Source organism: Benincasa hispida, chromosome 6, assembly GCF_027475165.1.
Source record: "Benincasa hispida cultivar pf3 chromosome 6, pf3_genome.v1.1, whole genome shotgun sequence".
Lineage (NCBI taxonomy): Eukaryota > Viridiplantae > Streptophyta > Magnoliopsida > Cucurbitales > Cucurbitaceae > Benincasa > Benincasa hispida.
In genome coordinates this window covers 52905509-52933252 of record NC_143483.1, presented here as the reverse complement: position 1 = coordinate 52933252, position 27744 = coordinate 52905509, and the positions used below count along the sequence as shown (strand labels likewise).

Here is a 27744-nt window from a genome sequence, read left to right as displayed (position 1 = left end):
ATAACATACATTTATCATGCTAGCATACATCTAATGCCTGGCCCGTGGGTAGTTCCAATGGTAAGATTACTTACCTCTAATCGTAAACTCTAGAAATTAGAAGCTCAACCTCTTCCTTGCCCAATGGAACCTCGAATCAAACAAACATGCAAAACAACTTTAATCCTTGTTGGTTGTTGTTCGAAATTTGGACCCATTAAGAAGTTGGTAACTCAAATCTAAGTCACAAGCGTTGTGGCCGTTGAAGTTGTATGTTGCGGCATCAGAGGACATTGGTTGGAGATTGTGGGCGTTGTCGTTGTTCACTGGAAGGATAAAATGAACAGATGGGAGGTGGGGTTTGACTTTTTATTTTAAAAAAAAAAAACAATAATAATAATAATAAAACAAAAAAAGAAATAAGTATAATTACATTTAATTCCTTCTGTTTTACTATTAAATTCCATTACATTTAATTCCTTTCCGTTTCAAAAGAAAATTAATTCCTGCCATTAATTTCAAATTTGAATAATTTCATGCCAACAATTAAATTCCCGAACTTATACTTAAAGTCCAAAATTCCAAAAATGCCCTCCAACTAATAACAATTACTGAAATTCCAAATAATAAAGTTACTGAAATTACATTATTACTAAAAAAATGTGCGGGGTGTTACATTCTTCCCTTCTCAAAGAACTTTCGTCCTCGAAAGTTCATTCTTGAAAAAAAAAAAAAAATTCGGGGGTGTTACATTCTTCCCTCCTCAAAGAACTTTCGTCCTCAAAAGTTCATTCTTGAAAAAAAAAACTCTAGGGGTGTTATATTCTTCTCTCTTCAAAGAACTTTCGTCCTCGAAAGTTCATTCTTGAAAAAAAAAAACTCCGGGGTGTTTTGAAGTCCTAATGCTCGTATTTATGAAGTGGAAATATGGATGATATGCGTTGATGGAATTTCATTGTGCACTCAAGTTTCCCCAGCGGAATTCAAGTATAAGTTCCTCTGAGTTTCTTGGTAAGTCCAAGGTCAAACACAAGGACTTGTGAAAATAGATCGCGTTGGTAATTTTGATGAAAACTTTGCGGTAACTGGGTAAATAAATAAAGTGTTTGGTTTGTTGATTGCGTTGATAAAAAATAAATAACAAATGCGGCGAAGTTTGAAAAGAGTTGGTAAACGGAAAATGCGATGAATATGCGGTGAACGGGTTGAGAAAGGTTTCAGCTAACACTCCCTAAAATGCGTTCATGCTTGCGATCATGCAACATGCATACAACAGTAAACCACCTCTTGGTGCGAATACCACGGCTTCTAAGGCTAAAACGCATGCGATATATATGCGATAAGTCTACAGGGTTTACACATAAACCTCTATTCCTATTTATGTGATGACAAAATGACATCCACACAAATATGCGATCACATAATATCATACCTATTCCTATGGTGCATGCGATGCAATGTTGACAAACAGAGCTTATCTTTATGTTCCTATCTCTTGTTTATGCAAGTCTAATCTTGCTCTTTCAAGTCTAGATTCTAACGTAGCTCTCTCCAAATACTCTCTCGAGTAACTCTAAAGGGTATTTTGCATAGCATAAAACAAGACAATCGCAAGCAATGAACTTCCTAGGTCATGTTAGCTTAGTTCTTCTCAACCCATTCAACTAGTTTAGCTACTCATGCGTATTAAGAGAGTGAGTAGATGTAGAAATAGAACTTCCATTGAATAGATATGAAGATGAAGTACAAATAACAATGCAAGTATAATAAAGAGCCTGGTAGTAATTTCTTGCTGCCAGGCGTTTACACTATTTCTACTCGTGCTCAAAAGATAATCTCGCTCTCGCGAGAGTCAGCCCGCTCTCTGCTCTTACGCCCCAAGGTTCTCTCTTGAGTTTCCCTGAGCGATCTCCGGCGCCACCACTCTTCTCTTGCTTCGCCTTAAAATGGAAAAAAACTAAGAACAAGATTTGCGACTGGACAACTTGTTGTAAAAACGGTGAATCCTATTTCTGAAGAATGCACTTGGTATTTATAGAGCATCCATGGTGAAAGGAGGCTTCTCTCTCCCAATTGTATAGATGGGACAGCTTTAATTCCTGATTGATGTGCCGAATGATTGTTATCGATAAAGTTGAATGTACTTTGTGACCGTTATCGGCTGTCAACTTAATTTGGATTCGACTGTCATCAGCTTTCTGTCCCATCGCTCTTAATTGGCCTTTCACCCAAATGTGCCCACCATGTTGTGCTGACCAAGTTGCGGTGATCCTTCTCAGGAGAATGTTTGCGAGCACGATCAACACAAAGCCTTGCGACGAAGTTGCGCTCGACCAATGAATTCCTATGATTGCAATCTTTACATTGCGTTAATGCATATTCTGCACAAAAATACAAAAATCAATAGTTCTAATGCGCTGAACGCATGCGACCACAATATTATAGAATTTATGCTTAATTGACGCAATTTAACATATTTCATCAACGCAATCCAACATTGTTTAAGAACTTAGCACTATGATAACGTGCATTTCTACCCGTTATCAAGTCCTTGGATGTTAACACCCCGCTCTGATACCAACTGTAATGACCCGACCCCCTAGGACTTAAGTTAGGCCGTTATTAAAATACATGCATGCATGGAACTTAAAACGACACTCTTTTATGATGCAATAAATGCTAAATAGATAAGGGGAGTTCAAAAGTCCTTTATTAAATGCAAATATTAAAAACAATAATAGGGTACCCATAAATCATAAAGGTTAATAAATAAGTATGAAAAACAATTCTTAACAATAAGTTTCAAACATCAAAACTAAACATTAAAAGAAACATAAAAAGAACTCTAAATCTCATGATGCGGAAGTATAAAAATTGGTCCCAGTGGTTCGATCACGGATTCCGCTTGTCATTCGCTGGCGCATCCCTACCATTATATGAAACAACAACATGAGAAAGAATGAGTATAAAATACTCAGTAAGTAACCCCACTACTGGGGTTAGGCTAGGCATCTATGTTCTCTAGATGCCTACCTCTGGTGAAACACATAAACTGTTCTAGTCCTCAAGGGACATATATACACATGAAACAAAAGGAAACTGAGTCCTATCCTACTATAGTTAAGTATGCCCATTACCTCTGGTGAATCCCGAAGGAAACAAAAACTGGTGAATCCCGAAGGAAACACAATCTGGTGAATCCTGAAGGAAACAAAAACTGGTGAATCCCGAAGGAAACAAAAACTGGTGAATCCCGAAGAAAACACAAACTGGTGAATCCCGAAGGAACCACAAACTGGTGAATCCCGAAGGAACAACAAACTGGTGAATCCCGAAGGAAACACAAACTGGTGAATCCCGAAGGAAACACAATATCTAATGGGCATCTAACTAATCAGTAAGGACATTTGCACAGTCTCAACATCATAATCATCACTGTACGAATTTATGATATACATATAAACCTCAACATCATGGCTCTACAACATACACATGTACCTCAACTTCATGGTTCTACAATATACATGTATACCTCAATATCCTCATATCAAATACAACCATATGGAATCATGTACCATTTCATGCTAGCATTCAAGTGTCTAGGTGCATAAATAAATCTTTTAGATCTCATACCAGAAATATATTGGTTATAATATACTATCAGCCTATCATGCTGTCATTCTACCATAACATCCATCTATCATGCTAGCATACATCTAGAGCCTGGCCCGTGGGTAGTTCCAGTAGTAAGATTACTTACCTCGATACTAGATTCAGATATCGATCCAAGCGGCAGTCTTCAATAATAAATCTTTAAATTCAATTCCCCGATGAAACCTGAGCAACAACCACCCTCAATATTCCAATCTCCAAATTCTTCCTTCAATCAGACCCTACTTCCAACTTTTAATCCTTTTCTCTCGTAAAATTTTCAATTCACAAAGAATTTATCTCACTTCCTTCCACAATAAAATTAATTTTTGACATTAATTTCAAATTAAATTTGTGTGACATCCAATTTCCATAACTTCCCTTCGATTAAACCATTAAATTGAAACATCTCTTCCTTCCAAAATGAAATTAATTCAATCCATTAATTTCCAAATTGAATAATTTCAACGTCAATCTATTAATTTCCAAATTAAATAATTTCAACGTCAATCCATTAATTTCCAAATTAAATAATTTCAACGTCAATCCATTAATTTCCAAATTAAATAATTTCAACATCAATAATTAAATTCCTGCAATTACACTTAAGTCCAAAAATTCCAAAAATGCCCTTAATTAAAAAAATTTACTGAAATTACATAAATAATAAAAATTCGGGTTGTTACATTTTTCCCTCCTTAAAGAACTTTCTTCCTCGAAAGTTCATTCCTGAAAAAGCTCTGGGTACTGGGTCCTCATTTCATCCTCTCATTCCCAAGTGGCCTCCTCGAACTGGTGATTCTGTCACTAAAATCTTTACAACTGCTATTTCCCTATTGCGTAACATCTTCACCTCTCTGGTGAGAATCTGCACAGGCCTCTCTTCATAACTCAAGTTGCCATTCAACCACAATGGCTCAAAGTCAACTACATAGGACGGATCTATTATATACTTTCTCAACATCGGAACATGGAAGACATTATGAACTGAAGAAAGTGATGGAGGTAATGCCAATCGATAAGCTACGAGACCAATTCGCTCCAAGACCTCAAAAGGTCCAATGAACCTCGAGCTCAGCTTCCCTTTCCTTCCAAACCTCAAAACACCCTTTATAGATGCCACCTTTAAGAACACTTTATCACCTAATCTTAAATTTTAGGTCCTTACATCTCACGTCGATGTAGCTTTTCTGTCTGCTCTGAGCTGTTTGCATACAAGCCATGATCTTCTATATTGCCCCATTCATGGCTTGCATTAGCTCAAGTCCTAGCAATTTCCTCTCACCTACCTCATCTCAACACACAGGAGACCTACAACTCTTCCCATAGAAGGCTTTAAATGGCGACATGCCAATGGTAACTAGATATCTGTTATGATGCTAATTCCATCAAATGCAAGTGAGAGTCTCAACTCCTTGAAAACTTAATGCACAAGTGCGCAACATATTCTCCAATGTCTGGTTCAAACGTTCTTTCTGACCATCATTCTGTGGGTGAAAAGTTGTATTAAAATCCAATCGAGTACCCAATGCTAATTGGAGACTCTTCCAAAAACTAGATGTAAAATGAGAGTCACTTTTGACATAGTTGAAACTCGTATAAAAAAAGGTGTGACAACCCCTTCCATATATAACTATGAAACTTAAGATGCTGAAAACTAACAATACTTTAACACGCTCAAGCTGAGAACTATGAAAACTGTTATGAGCTTAAGAAAGTCTTATTCACTAAAAACATATATCTGATCTTACCATTCTGTCACATGGAAAACTTCATATGTGTAGTGGAGAAACTGGTCATGATATATAATGCGTCATTTGAAGATACATACTAGAAAAAATCACTGAAAATTGCTTCTACTCTAGAAGCATCGACTGTGATGTCTCTGTTAAGGTCTACATGTCTGAGAATAACTCTGTCTAATTAGGTCTCACATTCATGAGAAACTCATCATGAGGCTCTATACTGTCATGGGCCATAAAACTTGCTTGAGCCAAACCTCATATTATCCTTTAGCCTTAAAACAATCACATATCATTACTTAGACCCTGTTGCAGATGAGTCTAAAAGTCCCTCTGAAAATGAGGTTTTGAAATCCCTAGATGCTAAAGCATCAGCCAATTGATAACACATTTTCATAACCTCATAATAATCATAATTGATCCCCGAAGTTAGTCTTTACAATAAAATATTCTTGATTCATAAGTCATAGCTTGAATTACTCATACTCCCTAGAGCTAGTTAACTCATTGCCCATGCAAGGGGAAACATACTATACTGTACTGCTCCAAACCCACATATAGCAACTTCTTGTTATCAACTCAACTTTATTACCAGTCTATCCCTTATACCAATGGTGATATTGGAATATCCAACTTACTTACTTTTGTGCATATACCACTTTTGTCTACCTCGAGTTGGATTAATTTCCTTTTTCAATCAAATTAATGGTCTTACTAGTTCATGTTTCGAACTTGCACACTACATCAAAATCCCTTAAATCTTACTAATGCTCTCAATGGTTTACCTCTTAACTAATGAAGCCTCAACATACCATGTCAATAGTTCTTGAACATCTACTGTTATTAGTAACTCCATTTTAGCTTATCCCTTCTCAACCTTTTATTTCGGTAACAGATTCTTGTGCTAAAACAAAGTTCCATACCGATCACCTATGTAAGCTATCTTTCCATCTAACTCATATTCTCCTAAAGTTCCACATGATAATGAGATATTTTTCTTTTACACCAAAACAAATTCCTTATAACCCCTCATATCATGCCTCCAAATCATACTTAACTAGGAGTTTTGAATAAATTAAATTCCCTTCTCTTTTCAAAAGAGTAAACTTTCTTGGATACTTTTTTTTTCCACTTTCCAAGTGGAACATAATCTCTTTACTAAAGTATATTTTACTTAACTCCTCCATAAGTCTTATCTCTCTCACTAAGAATTTTCATCTTGTGGAATTCTTCTTTGCCAATTTTCATGCTTTTAAACTCCAAAAGACTTTCGTTTGTTCAAATTTGTCCAATTTTGATCACCTCATCATAATAAGGCTATGGATTTAATTAATCTAGGCACTCTAAAATAATCCTTCAACCCAAACAAATAACACTTTGCTTTATCCCCTTTAAGTCTAAACTCATGTCCAACTATTTTGGCTTCCTTTAATGACATCAACTTAGCTAGATATTCCAAAAGAATCCTTCATGTCACTACACATATTTTACCTAGTCTATCAAGTCGTAGTATTACCAAAGTGATTATGACTTATTAATCCTTTCCAAAATTTCCCTCAAAATGTTTGGTTTTAATATCTCAGAACCTTTAATAAATCCATAATCTCTTCTTTTTCTCCTTCTTATCCATAAAACTTTTAACCTTATAATTGAGTATGTGGCCTGTGAAGAAATTTATTTATACCGCCTCCAATTGCACTACAAAACATAACACTAGTCATTAATGAATTATCGTCAAGACAATTTCATTCTTGGGCTTAAATATATACATACCTTTATTTCTAAACTGTCATAACTCTACATAGTTTCATCAACCTTTAAGATCTCTGAACTGAGGTATATGTATTTGTTCGTTTCTAACATAATTTACATGAGATAAACTAGTGCCAAGTGACCTCATAATTTATTTTATTTTCTTTTCCTCCTTTTGTAGTGTCGTACCTGATAATCCTCTTATAATAACTTCTAACGAGTCACTGACCTAGCATTAGAACATAACTGGTGCATTTAAGCTAAACAAATATTTTAATGCACAACTATCATAAAACTTGTAATTGATAAGACATACCTGACGATGACGACGAATCCGTTCATGGGCCATAGGGACAATCTGGACTTACATAGTAAGTGAGTCTATAGAACCGAAAACATGGGCTCTGATACCAACTGTAACGACCCGACTCCCTAGGACTTAAGTTAGGTCGTTACTAAAAAACACATGCATGCATGGAACTTAAAACGACACTCTTTTATGGTGAAATAAATGCTAATTAGATAAGGGGAGTTCAAAAGTCCTTTATTAAATGTAAATGTTAAAACAACAATAGGGTATCCATAAATCATAAAGATTAATAAATAAGTATGAAAAACAATTCTCAATAATAAGTTTCAAACATCAAAACATGAAAGGAAATCTAAGTCTTATGAGCGGAAGCATAAAAACTGGTCCCAGTGGCTCGATCACGGATTTCGCTTGTCATTCGTCAATGCGTCCCTACCCTCACCTAAAACAACAACATGATAAAGAATGAGTATAAAATACTCAGTAAGTAACCCCACTACTGGGGTCAGGCTAGGCAACTATGTCCTCTAGATGCTTACCTCTAGTGAAACACATAAACTGCTCTAGTTCTCAAGGGACATATATACACATGAAACAAAAGGAAACTGAGTCCTATCCTACTGTAGTTAAGTATGCCCACTACCTCTGGTGAATCCCGAAGGAACCACAAACTGGTGAATCCCGAAGGAAACACAATATCTAATGGTTATCTAATTAATCAGTAAGGACATTTGCACAGTCTTAACATCATAATCATCACTGTACGAATTTATGACATACATATAAACCTCAACATCATGGCTCTACAACATATACATATACCTCAACTTCATGGTTCTACAACATACATGTATACCTCAATATCCTCAGATCAAATATAACCATATGAAATCACGTATCATCTCATGCTAGCATTCAAGTGTCTAGGTGCACAAATAAATCTTTCAGATCTCATACCAGAACATACATTGGTTATAATATACTATTAGTCTATCATGTTGTCATTCTGCCATAACATCCATCTATCATGCTAGCATACATCTAGAGCCTGGCCCGTGGGTAGTTCCAGTAGTAAGATTACTTACCTCGATACTAGATTCAGATATCGATCCAAGCGGCAGTCTTCAATAATAAATCTTTAAATTCAATTTCCCGATGAAACCTGAGCAACAACCACCCTCAATATTCCAATCTCCAAATTCTTTCTTCAATCAGACCCTACTTCCAACTTTTAATCATTTTCTCCCGTAAAATTTTCAATTCACAAAGAATTTATCTCACTCCCCTCCACAATGAAATTAATTCTTGACATTAATTTCAAATTAAATTTGTGTGACATTAAAAGTCCAATTTCCATAACTTCCCTCTATTAAACCATTAAATTGAAACACCCCTTCCTTCCAAAATAAAATTAATTTCTGCCATTAATTTCCAAATTGAATAATTTCAACGTTAATCCATTAATTTCCAAATTAAATAATTTTAATGTCAATCCATTAATTTTCAAATTAAATAATTTCAACGTCAATCCATTAATTTCCAAATTAAATAATTTCAATGTCAATAATTAAATTCCCGCAATTACACTTAAGTCCAAAAATTCCAAAAAGACCCTTAATTAATAAAAATTACTGAAATTACATAAATAATAAAAATTCGGGGTGTTACAAAAATCCACCTTCATCCCTTACTTATTTCCAACCTTATTCTCATCCCAATTGCCTCGATCCAAATGGCCTAAGTGTCAAGTTTTAGTTTTCAGTTATAATTGCTCTGTTTTTGGTTTTTAATTAGTCCTTTTAAGTATAACAGTATAAAATACAAATAAATTCAACTTATTTTAATATTCACAACATCACTTCCTTGTAACCATTGAAATATTATTGTCGATCCCGATATTGAGATTTCAATTTTATAGATGTATTGATAAGATATCAATATCGACAGATATTTTTGTAAGTAAAAAGAATTTAGAAATTTTATTTAAATTAACAAGTAAGTTGTTTTTACTCTCAAACTTAGTTATAGATATTGTTATTGTTATTTCTATTAGTATTGGATTAAATAGATGCTTTTTTTTAATGTTTTACGAGTATTTATAATAGATATTAAAGATACCTATGGATATTTAATTTTGATATCATAATCTTTTTAAAAACATCCAAATTGAGATTCGAGACACCAATTATCATCCAAAAAATTGATGGCTCCATCGTCTTATTATTAATTAAAAAATTTGGGACAATATAATCAATGTTAAAATACCAATATTTTAGTCTTTAAACTTAAAAGCTTGTTTAGTTTTAGTCCATGTACCTTCAATAGTTCAATTGTAGTTCTTGTACCTTTTTAATACATCTTAAATTTAGTCATCGATGACATTTTACTGCTAATCTTTTAAAAAACATTTTGTTATCTATTGACATTTTTAGTATAAAGTTTGAAAATATATTCAAATATTGTATCCATTATGTAAAAATTATTATTATTATTTAACTAAATTTGGTTAAAGAATAAATTTAAGATTTATTGAAATCTATATGAATTAAAATTGAATAATTAAAAGTATGGAGATTAAAATTAAACAAAGTTCGAGGAACCCAAAATGATATTTTTCTGACAATTAAGTATCTTGAGCAGTAAATTGGGCCAATGAAAGCCCAACATTAGAAAGTTAACTGAACCAAAACAACCAACTAGTATTGGCCCATAATTTCCCCAAATTGAAATGTGGTTTTTAATTTTAGGCCCGTATTACAATTTTGTCTTTGACATTTAATTTATTTTAAAAATAGTTAATAGAATACAAATTTTCACTAAAGTTGGTATGTAATTACCATTTAAGTCTCATCCATGTTTTTTCTATAATATATATATATATATATATATATTTCTCTCCATGCACAATTTTAGGGTTTTGCGCATATTGATGTTGCTTTTTAAAAAAGAAAAATATATTGGAATCTTCTTCCTCCTCCTTATTCTTTTTTTCCTTCTCCCTCTCTTTTTCTTCTTCTCGATAGTGTGGTTACAGAAAGACGACTCAGGACGACCTCTCGCAAGGCGAAACTTTCAGTGTCGGGCACGAGTGGATTGGGTGCAAGCTTGGGCAAATCTAGCCGAGGTGGCGCCGACTTGAGCAAATGGAAGCTGTGAGACAACGTGGCAAAGCTTCCAATACCAGGCGGGAGCAGATTGTCCAATCGATGGAGCTATGCAAGAAGATACAGTTGATGGTAGGGGTTTTGAACGAGATGAGGATGGAGAGAAGAAGAGATGAAGATGGAGAGAGTTGTTGGACACACAAAACAAGAATAGGTGAATATTATATATATATATATATATAATCGTTCATATGGTTTTTGTATTTAGATTTTATTATTTTGTGATATATACATTTTTATATATGTTATATGTTGAATATCAAGTCTATTTGTGATTTATATACTATGGTAGATATTTTTGTTGATTTTCAACTACTTTGAATTTATGATATATGATATATATACGCTTGTACACATGTTCTGAAATTTATGTCATAAGGTATATTTAAAAATAATCGAATATTTGTGTAGATATCAAATATATTTACCAGTATATTTAATATATTTTTTAGAATGCTTCCAAATAAACAATGAAATATATTACATGTACAAGTGAACAAAAAATGGAATATTTCATATAATATAAAAAAATCAACATAAAAAACGAAATGGTGATTTATGTCAAGAATCAATCTCTAATTCATATACTGTGGTATATTTCATATATTTGTCAAAATATTTTCAAATACCTAACATAGCGTTGTGAGATATATTTTAAATAACAATGAATCTAGGAAAAAAAATACGTGAAACTAACGAAAATATAAAATAAAATTTCATTAAATGTATTTTTTCTCTCCATAATAAATGCAGGTTATCTCTTCATCATTAACCAATCTTCATAAATGAAAAATATATATATAAATAAATAATAAAAATAATAAAAAATAAATTTATCCAAAAATAATATTAAAAGTATTTCTTGAACAAATTTAAATTTAAAGATATTTTTTAAATATATGACCTAAAGAGGATGTTCGATGTAAAAGTGTCGTTGGATGACTTAGTAAATATCCTTTCTTCTTTTTGTTATTTTTTCCATGTTACAAAGTAGGAAAATTTGAACCTGAATCAAAATTTGTATTAAACTTTTATTTTCTTAGTTCAACTATATTTTTCTAATTGAGCCCTAATTAGAAGATTTCTTTAATTTTTAATTTAATCAATACAATAAAATAACTGCAGAATATATTAGGGATATTCTCGAGGACATTTATGGGTAGACATTCTAAAGTAAATATTTGGGTAACAAATTTGCTCAACTTTAGTTGGTCTAATTTAAGATGCATTCAATTCAACCCTATCAAATTAGCATTATATTGATTTTGGTTGTCACATTGTCAGGTGAATGATGGGTCAAATATTTGGGTGGCAAATTTGCTCAACTTTAGATTAATTTGAGAGATGGATTCAACCCTATTAAATTTAGATTGGGTTGATTTACCTTAAATTTGTGCGAAAAAAAAACTTATTTAAATTACTATTAAATTACAAATTTAGTTCTAAAGTGTAGTCTACATATTCTCTAAATTTTAAAAATGGTTTAACCAACTTTCAACCTTTCAATTTTATTTAGAGGAGGTTTATCAACTTTTAATTTTGTATTTAATATGTCTCTAATAAATTCAAAATTTATTTAAAATTAATTGATATATTAAATATAAATTTGAAGTTTATGTTCACTAGCCCCTTAAATTTTTATTTTATTTTCGTGTTTAATAGACTTATGAATAAAAAAAAAAAAGTATATATCAAGTTCATTGACTAAAATTGGAAAATTTTTCTAGTATTACGGAAGTATCATATTCCCCTTATTCACACTATAAAATTGTCTTTGTAAATATTTATGGACCTCACATTAATGTCGGTGAATCTCACCCTATTTTTAAAAGTTGATGTGGCACGCAATAAGTGGAGATGGTATGAAAAATTGTCTATATTATCATAGTATTAGAATTTTTTTTCCTAAATTGTGATTGTAAAACTGATCAAATTGATACAAACTTCAAAGTTTGTAGATTAAAATTTTATTTTAACATTTATTTATTTTTAAAATATTACATTTCGAATAACCGAAAAGAGATCGGACAACGCGAGCATAACTAAAACCTTTAAGCAACATTATTAATGGACCACTTATTGTGTGTGTTTTTTTTAAAGTTCAACCACAAAATGAAGATTCAATTTATAGGATAACATTTCTCATTTAACTGTTGATGAGAATTTATTGAAGTCGGCATATATATTTTCCTAAAAGAATATTACAAATCTATATTTTTTTTTCCTTTTGAGAAAACATATTAATAAAATAATTATCGAATAGGACTTAAAAATATTTTTTAGACCCCACAAACTAAAAATATATAAACATTTTTCATATAGCTCAATCTAATGCACACGATCACCGACACATATAACACAAATAATAATAAAAATAAAAATAATAAAAAAAGGGAGATTGGACACACAAGATTTGAAGAGATCTATAAAGAAGAAGAAGTTGGCCTAAAATTGGCTTCTTTGTACTTGCTTATTTTTTTAGAAAACGAGACATTGACATGTCATGGTCAATGGGGCCAAGCATGCTTAGGGAATATATTTTCTTTTTGTTATGGGTCACATTTTCTACATACAAATTATTTGTATTGTTTAATCACATCAAGATAATTTCAAATATATTATCTTGTGGGTGGTATTTCTTTGCCTTAATTAATTGTCTTTTTCAATCCTTCTTTTTAAATGAATTTCAAATATATGATAATGTTCTACTTTTTTTTTTATTAAATTAAAGATAAAGTTTTATCTAATTTGCTTTAATTAATTTTACTGTTTTTTTTAAAAAAATCAAAATGAATTACACTCGTTTCATAATTATTTCTGTTTTTCAAGTTTCGAATTTAAATTATAAAACTATAAAATTTTCATTAGACATGATTTTAAATAATTATGGATATTATATTTGGTTTCTAATATTTTTTATAAAGCAATCCTCATTATAGGTTTAAGTAACAGGTTCTTTTTCTCTTTAAAGTTCAAGAACATGTCCTATTTTTACTTTCACTTTAAAAAAAAAATAACAAAAATATTTTCTAACAAGATTTACTTATAGGTGAAACTAAATAGAAAACTCAATGCACATATATTTAGAGAAGTTCTGTGAAAAAGGAAAATTGTGGATTTTGACCAAAAAAAAAAATTCCCAATTCAAAAGTAGCATCATTTTTAAAATCTACTTTTCTTTAACCTCTTTTCCATCTTTTCAGACTTAGGGGAGACCCATCACATGAAAGTACCATTTTGCCCTTCAATTTAAACTAATTTATCTTCCTGTGGAAGTTAAGGTTTTTCTACTTCTTTTCTTCTTTTCATCGAGTTCAATCTATTTATCTTCCCGTGAAAACTTCAACCATTGTTGGACTATCTTCTCGCAAAGAAGACCTATCTTTTGTGGTCGTTGGATGTATTTCGTTTCCCCTTCACCCGATTCGGATTTTGACAAAACGTATACAAATATCTTTTCCATTTTCTTTCTTTCTAAATGATTAATCAATTGTATTGTTTATAGGGAGAGTCTGTGCAATTTTTTTACAGGAATATGTAGTGAAAAACCCAAAACCCTTTTTCATTATCTGAACTTTAACGAATTTAAAAGGACTTCACAAGACAAATATCCAATGTAGGGTAAGGGGGTAAATATTCGTCAGGATTTGATTTCACATTTTATGGGGTGTATTGAACTTCACGAGACAAATATCTCATGAAGTTGTTGCGAATATTTGTCTCTCATAAAGTTGGTCTCGTGAAGCTCTAAGTTTGTAATCTTTTGTCTCATAAAGTTGAGTTTATTTTTGTCTTTTGTCTCGTGAAATAACTTCATAAGACAAACTTAGAACTTTATGAGACAAACGATAGAATATCTCGTTTGTCTTGTGAAGTTACGTCACGAGACAAGAGACTTACTTACAAACTCAACTTTACGAGACAAACAACTACTTTTCAACATAAAGAAATAAAAGACTACTTTTCAACATACATGCTTCTTTTGGAACTCTAAAAAAGGAAAGAAATTGTTCATCTGAACTTGGGACCCTCTGAACAGGATTATTCCTCTATAGTTGGAATCCTCGCATAAAGCATTTCTATCTTGAAAATAAAATACGAAAATGAAGATTGAAGTTTTGAACTTAAGATATGAGGGACAAATGGTATTTTCACATAATAGATACCTCCACTTAAAGACTGAAAAATGTAAAAAAAATATTAAAAAATTATATTTAAAAATGAGATTACTTATGAATTGAAAAAAAAAAAAAAAAAAGAGATCAAAATCGACAACCTCTCCTTTAAAAAGTGTTCCTTTTTTTTTTCTTTCCAAGTAATGGACTAGAAATGGGTCCGTGCTTTTGGGAAAACAAAAAAGCATGGGATACCAAAAAAAAAAAAAAAAAGAAAAAGTCTTCTCACCTTCCAAAGGGATACATACAAGTTCTCTTTTTTCATATTTATGATGATTTTCCTCTTCCCAAAACCAAATTGCCTTTAGCTTTTTGACAATCTCACTTTACAATTCAAGCAAAACTAGAAGAAATTGGTTCATTAATATTAAATAGATAGTTGACTCATTGGGGATCAAAAAATTTTCCTTTTCTCAATCAGCAAAAATATAATTCTACATCATTATGTTAGTAGTGGAAATTCTACGTATATAATTCAATCTTGATCTACTATCTAATCTTGATGTAGCCCCTTTTTAAATTTAAAATTTCTACATCATTATCTTAGTAGTGGGAATTGTATGTATATAATTTGACTCTTGCAACATATTTTTTCTTGTTTTTTTAGCGATGATTTAATTTTGACGTTCACAATCGTTTTACAATCGACTAAATATGTATCATCATTTAAAATATTTTGAATTTTTATGTTCTATTTTTATTTACTTGGCAACATTTCATTCATAGATTTGATACCAAATTTTGAACAGGTTGGTTGTACTGATTTCAGTCTGGCAACAATGGTAGATTTCTATTTCTGGGAAGAAAGCTCGCTTGCAAGCAAACAAAAAACTACACACAAGTGTGGTGTAAACCACACACTCTGATGTCTAAGTTATGAAGATTGGAAGTTCACTGTTAATGGAGTATTGGGCGGAAAATTTACTTACCTTATTAATCTATTTTCACCATTATTAATAGGTTGTGATTATGTCCCTTTTCCCTTTAGGGTTTTAATATGTGTCTAAGATTTGATGTAGCAGGTCCAACCTTGGCCAAGCAAGACCATCTTGCTTGGGCCCTTGCTAGCCTTCCTGCATGGATCATAATCAAGTCCTTGATGCCCCTGAGGCCAACCAGATCCATTCGGCCCAAAAAACATACATGCTCAGTTGCCTACTTATTTGCAGTCACTTCTATCGTTTCTTTTTCTCTTAATGTCATTTTTACCCTTTAGTCCGAGAATTATCCATAACAACATGTAAATAAAAATAGAAAACGTATATACTAAAAGAGTTATTAAGAATATATATATACTTGAACGAAAAAAGAGTAAAAAGGTATTTAATTTGAAGTAGAAAAACATTTGTCATTTCCTTAATTAATGTCTTCTTTTAAAATGATTTTTTTCATTGCTAAATGTCTTGCTTTAAGATATTATTGTTTGAGCTTGAAGTTTCCTCTCTTTGTTTCCCTTTCCTTTTTTTTTTCCCGGTTATGACCATTTTCCCTATTTTTATTCAACTTCTGATAAATCATACATTTTAGTTGGAGTGTACTTGTAATATGTACTTTGACTTCCATAATGCAATTTTAAAGAATAGAATAGATATTGAGTGGTTTTAAAGATTTTTAAATAGGATAATTATTGGGTTGATAGACTTAAAATCTATCTTTGCTTCATAAACTCGATAACCCAAAAAATAGAGAAATATACTCATCCTCTATAGGTGACCTTTAGTTATCTTAAAAAAACATAAACAAAACAAAATTAAAAAAAAAAAAAACCAAAATTCCCATTTAACATTTTTACTCCACTAGTTAAAATTGCGAGCTATACTTAGGTTTCCGCTTATAACCCAAATTCATTGCTATAATTCTTTTTTTATTTTTAAAAATCTTTTAAAATTGGGTTTGAAAAAAGATTTAAGATTAAATTATGATATCAATTCTTAAATTTTAAAGTTTAGGTCTATTTGATCCCTAAATGTAAAATTTAAAATTATTATTAATAATAAAAAACCGAACACCTAAAAAAATTGTGAAAACAAGCTTTGTTTTTGAAGGCTTGATCTGATACGCTTTCCTGTTCATCCACTGAGTGTTCGGGGGATAGAAAGCGGGTTGTCGTCAAGTGTGACGAGAGGGCAGAGTTCCTTCTACATACCATATTGAGCTCATTAAAACAAAGAAAGGTTTTATCTTTAAACACTACTTCCAAAAAACCACAAAAAGAATTTATCGATGAAATTAAAAATAAAATGATCTCTTTATTATGAAATAAACTATAATGGATATATATTTCACTTTAAAAACATAGCAAATTTGAGCATATTTTAATTAAATGGTTAAGTATCTATACTTTTCTTGTGAGTCATAAGTTTAAACAAGAGTAAAATATGAATTTAAATCTCTCTCCTTTTTTTTCCTTTTGAGTTCAACAAGTGAAATAGAAGAATTCAAATATCTAATCTCTTGATCAAGTTATATGCCTTTATTATTTTATTAAACTTATTATGCTTTTACAGTTGAATCTTTACCCTACAATTTATGAAGCAATATTTAAAAAAAAAAAAAAAAGTTATAAGCAAATAAAATGTTGGGGAGGAGGGTGGCAATAATGAAACAAATGTCCATTAGTGTTGATTGATATACATATGGTTGAAATTTCCATCTCTAGACAAAGCCCTAATTTTGCTCCAATTTGGTCTGATTTAAAGTGCTTTACAATAAAATTCTCTCTTTCATACAAAAAAAAAAAAAAAAAAAAAAAAAAGCAAAGTTGGAGAGAGAGAAAGAAATTGATTGAATAATGGCCCAAAAAATGGTCAATTCAAATTATGGATCCCAAACAATGCCATCACACCCACCAATTGAAGACATAATTTCATTGCAAGGGAGACTTCGATCCAAAAGATGCTTGTGTTGTGGGTTAATTAAGGGTCTCAATTAATTTGGTGAGAGATAAAAGAAATTAACTTTGAGTAAAAGAATGATTGATCAAAAGAGTAATAATGGGTTGGATGCCATTGATAAAAAAAAAAAGTTTTATAGGAAAATACTTGAAATTATTTTATATTCGACTTTCAAAAAGTTAGATCTTGTTTGATTAGAAATTATTCAAATAGAATGAGGATCTTGATTTAAAAAAAGTGTTTTTAAAAAAAGATTTTTTTATTTAAACACTTTTGATAAAAAATTGATTAAAATACATTTGAAAAACTATTTTGACTGGTTACCAAGCACTCGAATTTCTTTCAAAATGATTTTTTTTAAAAAAAATTAAACAATTGAAAATGTATTCCAAATGCACCCGGACTTCTTATCATTTTTTTCCTTAATAATGAGGCATAATCAAACATACAGACAATTTGTGAATATGAAAATTTAAAGATAATTACTAAAATTACCTAACCTACTAGTTAAAATAAATATAGGTCAACTGACATAAAGTTTGTACATAATATCAAATTCGCGATTGGAGGTTCGATTCCCCATTAGACAGTGTAAGCAATTCGTAATTGGTTTTGAATTTTCAAAACTTGAAACCAAACTGATTCATTGGTGAAGGAAACATAGAAACCAAAATTGAATCGAGCTAGTTGAGAATGATTTGGTCGGTTCAACTCTCAGTTCTCTGATTACACATCTACACGAGTAGTCAGGGAGGTGAGAACAAGTTTCACAACACCTTTTTGCTAAAATAAAACAAAATATCGCACTTTCTCAAAACCGACCTAATGACTTATTAGTTCTTAAAGTGCTATCTCATCAACTTAATCAAGGCACTTCACTTTTTAACGTAGGTTTTAAAGTTTTGATGTTTATTATATGTATTCTATCGATCTGTTTGTTTTTTCTTTTTGTCTAATCGGCCTGGACTCGGTCGAGAAATTTTAATTTCGTATATTTTCAACCTACAACCACTAAATTAATGGATTGTTTTAGTCAATTTAAACAAACCTACCACATATGATGTCACAAGTAAAATACTTCGTGTCAAGTTAAAAAAATTGCATGATTTTATAGTCAAATTTTACATTACTCTAAGTTGTCAAACTCCAATATCTCGCATAATATTTGCTTAGAGAAATGAAAGATTGAAGAAATGTCTTCAGCTGTCATTTTCAAATTTGTATGGCCAATGCCCTAATTTGTGGGTAGTATCAAATTTATTTAAGAATCCTTTTGACAATGATTTTATTCCACCGACTAACCAATTTGATATACCATGTTTCTGTTGGACTAGGTTTAATTTAATTATCAATTTTATCAATATAAAAAAAATTATAAGGGTCAAATATTAATGTTAATTGTTGATGTGTGAATTTCACGTAAGAGAAAATTATATATTTTATTCTTGAGATTTTGAACCTATAAACTTTGTTTGGTTTTTGAATTTTCAAAACACTTTGGTGGTTGAGATTTAAATTTGGTTTTTTTTAGTTCTTAAGGTTTCAAAAGTGATATATTTGATCTTAAAGATCTAAATTTGATTTTTAATCGGTCTTTTTTAAATTTAAAAAATAGTTTTTTAATTGGTCATGGTATAGAAAACAAAATTTTCCACTCATTTAGAAAAATATAAATCGACAAATTCCCAAATATTTTAATTGCTATATTATCATTTTCATTATATATTAATTATTAGTAGACTTTATGTAAGAACCATTTTAAAAACTAATTTCAAAGTTCAAAGATAGAAGAGAAATATATTTCAAATTTTAAGGACTAATTAAAAATATAATTTAAATTCTAAAATTAAATATATAATATTTTTGAAAGATCGAAAACCAAGAACTAAAAGACAAATATCAAGAACTATATTTTTTTTTTTGTATTTTATAAATTTTAAAAAAATTAAGCTCAAATTTTAGGACAAAAATGTATTTTATCCAACAATATTTGAATTAAAACCAAAAGTTGGAATTTTCACTATATTTTCTTTTTCACATGAATGTTAAATGGAACTTCTCAAGCTTAGCTTTTATTTATTTCTATTTATTGTTACTTAATTTTCATTTTTTTAACAACAAACTTCTCAAGCTTTTATTTATTACTTCTTAGGTCATTTATTTTTCACGGGCTGGATACATCTTCTAATAAATGCATGCTGTTTGATTTTCTTTCTTTTTAATTCAATCTTAAAATGGACATTTCTTCCTAATTAAAAATCCACCAAATAAAGATTCCATAACAACAAATTTACCACGTTAACAATTGAAGGAAGAAAAATAAGCATAAATAAACAATAAATTTACCACGTTAACTCTTATACTAATTAATCAACTATATAAGATTCAACCAACAAGAAATTCAAAATCAAGCACATAAATAAACATAAAAAACGAAAAAAATAAAATAAGCACCACAACAAAAGCTTGTAAACATGCTACCCAACTAAAACAACTCTTATCTATAAAAGCAGTTTTATCGAATTATAATAATGACTATAAAGCTTTAAACATTAAAGAGAAAAATATATTAACTACCCGTGCATAACAACTTAACTTTGATATTATTAAAATTTTATGTTAATTGAGCTAGTCTCATTTGGCCAACTAGATTCATACATTCTAAAAGGTAAAACAAGAATTGAAAAGGAAAATTACTTTAAATGATAAAATTGTTAAAAATATTTACAAATAATAGCAAAATATCATTGTTTATCTGCGATAGACTACGACCTGAATTTACCATAACACGAATAGACACGTCAACCATGGTCTATCACAAAGTAGAATTTTACTAGTTGAAAATACCCTAATTAAAAAATATATGTTAAAATCATAAAAAATAAAAAGTTGAGAAGTTATGTTACTACATTTAATTCTCAACTTTTTTTTTTTGTCAAAACGACCACAACTAAATCAACAGATATTATATATCAAAACGAGTATAGTTAAAATAATATAGGAATATAATTAAATCCTTCTAATTGTACTAAATAAAACAACGAATATTATATGTTAGCGACTATAAAATTTGTGACTTCAACCCATCCACTTTTTAACTTTGATCGTACTAAAAAATAATTCTGGATATTTATTTATTTATTTTATTCAATTTCATTTGAGGATTGGGACCCATTTTGGTCAATTTCGGCTCATCTGTTTATCCTACTCCGTCAACTTACGTCGTTAATAAAATATAACCACTTTTTTTCTTCTTTTTTTCCCCCTTTTTTCTAAAGATTAGAAAAGTATTATTTATAATAGAATTCCAATTTCCATTAATAAATTGTGATGGGAGCCTTTTGAAAATGAGAGAAAATTATAAACAATTGAGAAGACCTTTCCCTATCTGATTAGCCCAACTGAAAGCAACTACCTCTTTTTCACTAATCACAATTCCCAATCCAATCCAATTCAATCTATCTTTTTCTTTTTCTTTTTTTTTTTTTTAAATACTTGATTATTATTCAAGTAAAATATTACATTATACTGATAATTATTATAGATTTGATTTTAGACTACACCCATTCATTGTGGCTCACAACAAAAATAATGTACGATACTAAATATTATATTTTGGTAATGAAATTTTGTAAACTATTGATGAAGTCAGCATTTTTTTACATTAAAAAAATTATATGAATTAATAAAAAAAAGTTAAATGTCTTTTCGTGTTGGAGATCTAAAATAGGTCATTCTATTTAAATCATACTAAATTTGTAAGTTTAATATTGTTATTTAAGTATAGAAGACACTTGGTATTTGAACTTGATAATTAAAAGTTTTGAAATACAGTCTTTCAATCTCTAACACTCTCATTACTTATGATGAATAAAAATAAGATTTATTTCTGCATTTGTATAACAAGAAATCAGATTTATAGAGTATGATTTATATCTAAATCTAAATTTATTTTAAAATATTATTTATATAAATTGCTATATGGTTAAATATTATTTTGATTAACAAAGTAGCTTTTAAATGTATATCGACATGCTAACTTTATTGTATATAAAAATGTTTGATTTGAGGATTTCAAAGGGAAAAAAAAAACTCAATAAATAAGACACTAATTATTATTCTAAAAATAAAAATTTTAATGGATGTTGTTTTCAAGTATAGAAAAGTACTTATTTATAAATATAACAAATTGTCATTGACATTTTGCTACATTTAAACATATTTATAACAGTTTTATCATTTAAAACAATTATTCAATTTTAATTTCCCATCCTTATAATTTTTAATTAAAAAAATGTTTAATTTGAGATCAAGAACGGGGAGTAGATTTAGTTAGATGACAATTTCATATAAAAAAATATTCTTTTTTTCAGAATTTTAAAAACCAAAATAGTTATGTTTTAAGTGTTCATAAATTGAAATTTGAACAACCTCATTTAATTATCTTAATGAAATATAAAAATTTCAATTATCTTACTTTATCCGGAGTCATTTTTAAATATAGGAAAATTTTAATATCTATCTAAAATAAATCATGAGATCGTGATCGATTACTTATCTACGTCTAAAATAGATACAACTATAACAGATAGAATATGATATTTTGTTATTGTTTATAAATATTCTCTAACAATTTGGTTCTCTAAAATAAATTTTCTTTATTCAATATATGATTTCATAAATTGTTATTAATTATGTTTTAAACGTGAGTTAAGGATCTTCAATCTTCTCCTCTCTCTACCATGATGACGTGGCAGAATTGATATCTTTGAGGTAGGACCCACAGACCAAAGAAGAAAATTAAAAAAAATAATAAAAAATTTGTCTTTTTGTGGCTTTTTGCCTCCACTAATTTTTCAAACTGCAGCGTTATCATCCGACGCCGTCAGACTGACAATAAAAAAAATTAAAATAAATAAATTACCAACAGCAGCCAATTAAATTTATCCAAAAAAAAAAAAAAAACACAAAAATCAACCAGGAATTATTTTATTTTTTTATTTTTTTTTGGATATTTGGTCTATAACCTATAAATAAACAATAAGCCATCCAAACCAACAGCAAAACACCGATAAAAAGCCCTTATTTTTTTGTTGTTGGGTTTTTGTTTTCTCTTCCGATCATTACGCTAACGAAAAGGAAAACCGCTAACATTGATTTGTAAAAAGGAAAAATTAAAGAAAGAGAAAGAAAAACCCATAAAAAATTTTCTCGTCACTTGTTTTGTTTTGATTTCTTCTTTTGTTTTAGAAGGGGGAGGGGAGGGAGAGAGGGGTGGGGAACCGGGGAGATCTTGTCAGATCGGGAAGGGGAGCTGTTTTTTCAAGGTGGGTTTGTCTTCTTCTTCTTCTCTGTGTGTTTTTGGAGTTTTGTAATGGTGGATATGAATCCCTTTGTCTTCTTTTTCATCTTTTTTGCTGTATTGGGATGAAAATGCCTCTTTCTGGTTATCTTTTTTTTTCTTTTTGTTTAATGTTGGGTTGTTTTTTAAGCTTGGGGAAATGGGGTTCTTATAGTATTTGAATTTTTGCATGTGTTTGTTGGAATTCTTGTGTGTGTTCTTTTTGGGTGTGTTGGAATTGGGATTTTGTATTAATCCTTTTGATTTTGTGGGTCAATACAAACTTTTGAACTTTCCCTTTGTATTTTGGGCTTATATTTGAAGTTTTCTTAAGGATTCAATTTGATGTCTCTCTTTTGTTCCTTACTTTTTCCTGGTATTTTTTTGGAAACCAATGGACTTTCTTAGTTGAGAAGTCAATTCCTCTCTTTATAATCTAGATTAAGGAATTTGTTTGGTTGTTGTCAAGAGGCTATTTGTTTAATTTTAACCAAAGTTATATGAATATCAAGCTGAGTGAGTGTAAGTTTGTAATTTTGTATAATATGGTTCTTGATTTTGCTTTGAAAACTGATACCTATTTCTTTTTAGAGGACTTGATTGTGATGTTTGTTGGTGTTTTTGGTGCAGGGTCATGGGTAGGGAAATTGCTGGTGTAGTGGAGAAGCCAAATGCTCTTGTAGTGGTTTTAAATGGTGTTTCTCATGACAAAGTCCACGTTTCCCCCAAAATTGCTGAAGAAAGTATTGATTCGGAGGAATTCGAAGAGAAGGAATCGAGTGAGGAGAATTCGTTCGCCGGAAACTATCAAGAAACGGAGCACGATGTTGTAGCCATCAAAAGCTCTAACCTTGATGCCAGTGTGCCTATCCCTGTGCCTGCACCCGTTACCATGCCCGTGCCTGCACCTGCACCCGTTACCATGCCCGTGCCTGCACCTGTGGTTGTGCCCGAGGAGAAGAAGAAGGAGGAGAGAACTGTAGCACAGAAAATCAGTGACTTTAATAAGTCTATTTCACCTGGGACTATAGCTGCTACCCCAAAAATCATGAAGGTGAACCACAAGATTCAACAACCAACCGTGCAGGCACCGGAAAAAGCAGCAACATGCTCACAAACCATCGAGACCGAGCCTACTCCAACTACAACTACCGTTGTTGAGGCGTCACCAAATACTATCGAATTGCAGCCTCCCAGCCCGAAAAAGAACTCACGTGTAAGTACAACTTTTAGGAATGTCAATGGAGCTACATTTTGACTATATGTAAAAACTACTAGAAGAAGCTTTTATGCAGTAGGAAAAGTAGCACAGGACTAGTTAAATATGCTTGAATAGAATATTATTGACCAACAGCTTCCCAGCTTTGATTTTTGGGTTTGATCTCCTATTGGACTTCTGTCAAGGAATTTTGACACAAGCATAAACTATTCTCTTTTGTTCAGTTTTATTAGGGTCAGTTACGAGTTTCTGCCTTGATTTCGATTTACTTCGAGTCTATGTGACTTATGTGAATGTAATGCCATTCTACATCTTTGTTATTTCTAATCTTAAATATGGTAGGTTTTGTTTATAGTTCAGTAGGAAAGTTGCATTACAGTTCTGTGGAGAATGTCCTAACCTCCTCAGACCTTGTTTCTTTTTTCTTGAAGTATAGATTAAGATTTCTGTAAGAAAATGGAAAATGAGGTGCACATGATACTGATTTCTATATGTTTTACTTGTCTACAGCCAAACTCGCCTCAATCATCGGGTAAATCTTCACAGAATGATTTCAAGAAACATCATGAAGAAGATCACTGGTCTATTGCCTCCTCGTATCCTCTTATCGACAAGTACCATTCAGAATCAAGTCTCTTTCTGTTTTGTAAATGCTTAATTTGTTCATATTATCAGATTTTGTTATCCTTAGCCCATTCATAGTACCGTTCAATCTATTCGACAACTCAAATCTAAAGTAACTATCGGAACGGCTCCCACATTTAGATCAGCTGAACGGGCTGATAAAAGAAAGGAGGTGTTACTTCTGTTGAATGATTTAGACATTGCCTTGCTGTGCAATTTTGGATTTTCTGTTTACTTATGAGATTATGTCCTCTGTTCAGTTCTATAACAAGTTGGAGGAGAAGCACAAAGCTTTGGAGGCAGAGAGAATCCAATACGAAGCGCGAATTAAGGTATTTCCAGACTACCATCTTGTTTATGTTTTGATTCTCTGTTAGTTGCTTATGTTATTCTTCCACACTTTGTATTGACATGGGATTTTGTGTAATCATCAAAACGATCGTCTTAGTTTCATCTTTGATTTAGTGCTTTAAAATGCTTTTAGGAAGAGCAAGAAGCAGCAATCAAGCAGCTCAGGAAGGGATTAGTGATCAAAGCAAATCCAGTGCCTAGTTTCTATTATGAAGGACCACCACCAAAGGTTGAACTAAAAAAGGTAGTAATTCAAACTCTATACAGATACAATTGTTCCCGTCTTAGGCTGTATAAGTCGCTTAACGGTAACTTGGTATTCCCTTATTGAGTATGTTTCTGGCATGTAAGGATTTACGTCTTGTAGATGCTTTGTTTTATGATGGTAAAATTTTAACTAGAATTTTATGTCAGTTACCATTAACTCGGCCAAAGTCTCCAAATCTAACTCGAAGGAAAAGCTGTAGCGATTCGATGAACTTAAGCGTAGAGGAGAAAGGAAAAGTATGCACACGAGCACAACACCATAGCTTTAGTAGTCAGAAGGCGGATGAATCAGCTAACGGCATAGCCTGCAAAAGCAAAGCACAAGCCAATGGGCATTGCCACAACAATGAATCTTTTAAACATAGAAACCATGTGAAGCGCAATAAAGAGACGAGAAAAATGACTTTTGCAACAACCGATCCACACGATCCACACAAAAGTAATGTAGATATCCCCATTCGGTCATGAACATATACTTTTTCCCCAATGTGAACTAAGAAAAAATGAAAAAGAAGAAGAGGGGCAAAGGAAGAAAAGGTTTGATCTTTGAGTTGCTAGTTATTTCTTTACCCGAGAGAAAATAGCTTGTTTTCTTTTCTTTTTACATCTAATGACTTGACTGAGTGAGTTGTGCTAATATGAAATGTATATGTTTTCTTTTTCTTCTTTTTTTATACTTTTTTTTTTCCTGAAAGCTATCATGATTTTTTATGTTACATATAAGGAGAGATTTTGATTCAGTGTGGACTATTGTGTATACACATATACTTATCCTTTCTATCTCTCTCTCTCACTTTGAACTATAATTGGTGTTTTTTAGGATACAGTAAAATTAGAGAATGATTTTCTATGGGTTTAGTTGACTTTTTCCCCCCCTACTGTTTAATGTGAATTGATCTTGTATTTGTTGTGTGAGAATTTTGAACCATGATTGACATATTTTAACATAACTTGATTTTCATTTTCAAATTTTGAACCATTTGGTTGAAGTTCTGTTGGTTATCTTTATCACACTTCTAAATCGGGTTGGGGATTGAATCTCCTAAATCGGTTGAGTTATATTCAACTAATTCCCTACAAGTTTAAGACTTTAAAAGAACTAATTTTCAATATTGCAGAAGCTACTAGTACAAACTTAGACCACATAGAACACTTCGATGTCATTCGTGGCATGACATTGAACTAATAAAGTAAATACCGTAGACTTATTGGATATAAAATTAAAAGTTTAGGAACTTCAAAGTTGATTTTTTTTCTTTCAATGGTTAAATAAACCATATCTCAAATTTTAGAAACTAATTTTATAATTGGTCAAGAAATTTTGATCCCTATAATATTAAAACGTTCTTTTTTATCCACTTTTTTCTGAAATAATAATATTGGTCACCCTCGTTAAACATTTTGGTCTTTTTATTTTATTACTTATCAAATTTCTTTGACCACAAATTTAACAATATTCATTAAATTTCTTGAGATATAGTCATAATTTTGAATTAAAAGGGTTTCTTTTGTCTAAAAAAATTGTGTAGTGAGGACTAAATTAGTCACTTTTTTGAGAAAATTTATATAGATGATCTAAAAATTAGGCTAGAAATGTCAAACGACCCAGTTTTTGAAAAAAAAAAATGCCAAATGACTTTTGTTGAGGTCAAATTCAAGTGAAATTATTAAAATATAATCGCGTGGATGCAGAAAAGCATTCGCTCTCTCTTGGTCTCGCTCTCACTCTTCCTCTTGGTATCACTCTTGCTCTTTCTTTCTCTTACTCAAAAATCACCACTCTTTCTATGTCTCTCACTCTCTCTCAGTTCTGGTCATTCTTGCTCCCTCTCAGCCTCTTGCTCTCTCAGCTTCTCGATCTCTCGCTCTTTCTCATCTACTCTGTGTGAAGTTGGTGGCGTCGATTTGCCTATGTGTGGTGTAGTGCTAGAGAATGTGTGGTCGTGCTGGAGAAGAAGACGACTTGTGATCAAGGGAAGAAGAAAAAGAAACAACATACAGAGAAAGAAAAAAAGAGAGAGAAAGGAAGAGGAAAAAGAAAAAAGGACAAAAATCCAACTATGGAGAAGGAAAAAGGGAAAAATATCAAAAAAAGAAAGACAATAGCTAACTTTACGTGATCATGACATTATCAAAAGATCATTTAACATTTTTTTTTAAAAATTGGATCATTTATCATTTTGAATCTTTAATATATATATTCAATTCTACCCTTTTTGAGAGCACATGGCCAAAATCAGACTTTATGAAAGTAAAGTAAAATAAATAAAATATA

At 30.9% G+C, this 27744-nt stretch overlaps 2 protein-coding genes across 4 annotated transcripts; one reads left to right on the top strand and one right to left on the bottom strand.

Annotated features, from left to right (window-relative positions):
* Positions 1–4390: 4390 nt before the first annotated feature.
* LOC150035760 (uncharacterized) lies at positions 4391–7473 on the bottom strand. Its single transcript, XM_090314419.1, has 2 exons — positions 7441–7473; positions 4391–4753 (listed from the first exon to the last, which is right to left on the bottom strand). Exons 1-2 carry the CDS (start codon positions 7471–7473, stop codon positions 4391–4393), a joined length of 396 nt encoding a protein of 131 aa, XP_090170545.1.
* A 15236-nt stretch (positions 7474–22709) lies between these two features.
* LOC120080285 (uncharacterized) lies at positions 22710–26247 on the top strand. Of its 3 annotated transcripts, none has more exons than XM_039034913.2 (7): positions 22710–22994; positions 23639–24224; positions 24738–24823; positions 24930–25023; positions 25112–25183; positions 25336–25446; positions 25617–26247. In XM_039034913.2, the coding sequence occupies exons 2-7, from the start codon at positions 23643–23645 to the stop codon at positions 25935–25937; spliced, it is 1266 nt and encodes a 421-aa protein (XP_038890841.2). In that variant the 5' UTR covers positions 22710–22994; positions 23639–23642; the 3' UTR covers positions 25938–26247. The 3 variants fall into 3 exon arrangements, with proteins under 3 accessions (XP_038890841.2, XP_090170962.1, XP_038890840.2); XM_090314836.1 differs by lacking the exon at positions 22710–22994 and adding an exon at positions 23064–23113; XM_039034912.2 differs by lacking the exon at positions 22710–22994 and adding an exon at positions 23075–23530.
* Positions 26248–27744: the final 1497 nt, after the last annotated feature.

Bases quoted from the DNA above. Each gene is read 5' to 3' on its own strand.
- LOC150035760 (XM_090314419.1), bottom strand. From the start codon at position 7,473: ATGGCCCATGAACGGATTCGTCGTCATCGTCAG. The intron at 4,754-7,440 runs GTATGTCTTATC...GTGTTCTTAAAG, and splicing joins GGATTCGTCGTCATCGTCAG to GTGGCATCTATAAAGGGTGT.
- LOC120080285 (XM_039034913.2), top strand. From the start codon at position 23,643: ATGGGTAGGGAAATTGCTGGTGTAGTGGAGAAGCCAAATGCTCTTGTA. The intron at 25,024-25,111 runs GTGTTACTTCTG...TCCTCTGTTCAG, and splicing joins GGGCTGATAAAAGAAAGGAG to TTCTATAACAAGTTGGAGGA. The intron at 25,184-25,335 runs GTATTTCCAGAC...AAATGCTTTTAG, and splicing joins AATACGAAGCGCGAATTAAG to GAAGAGCAAGAAGCAGCAAT.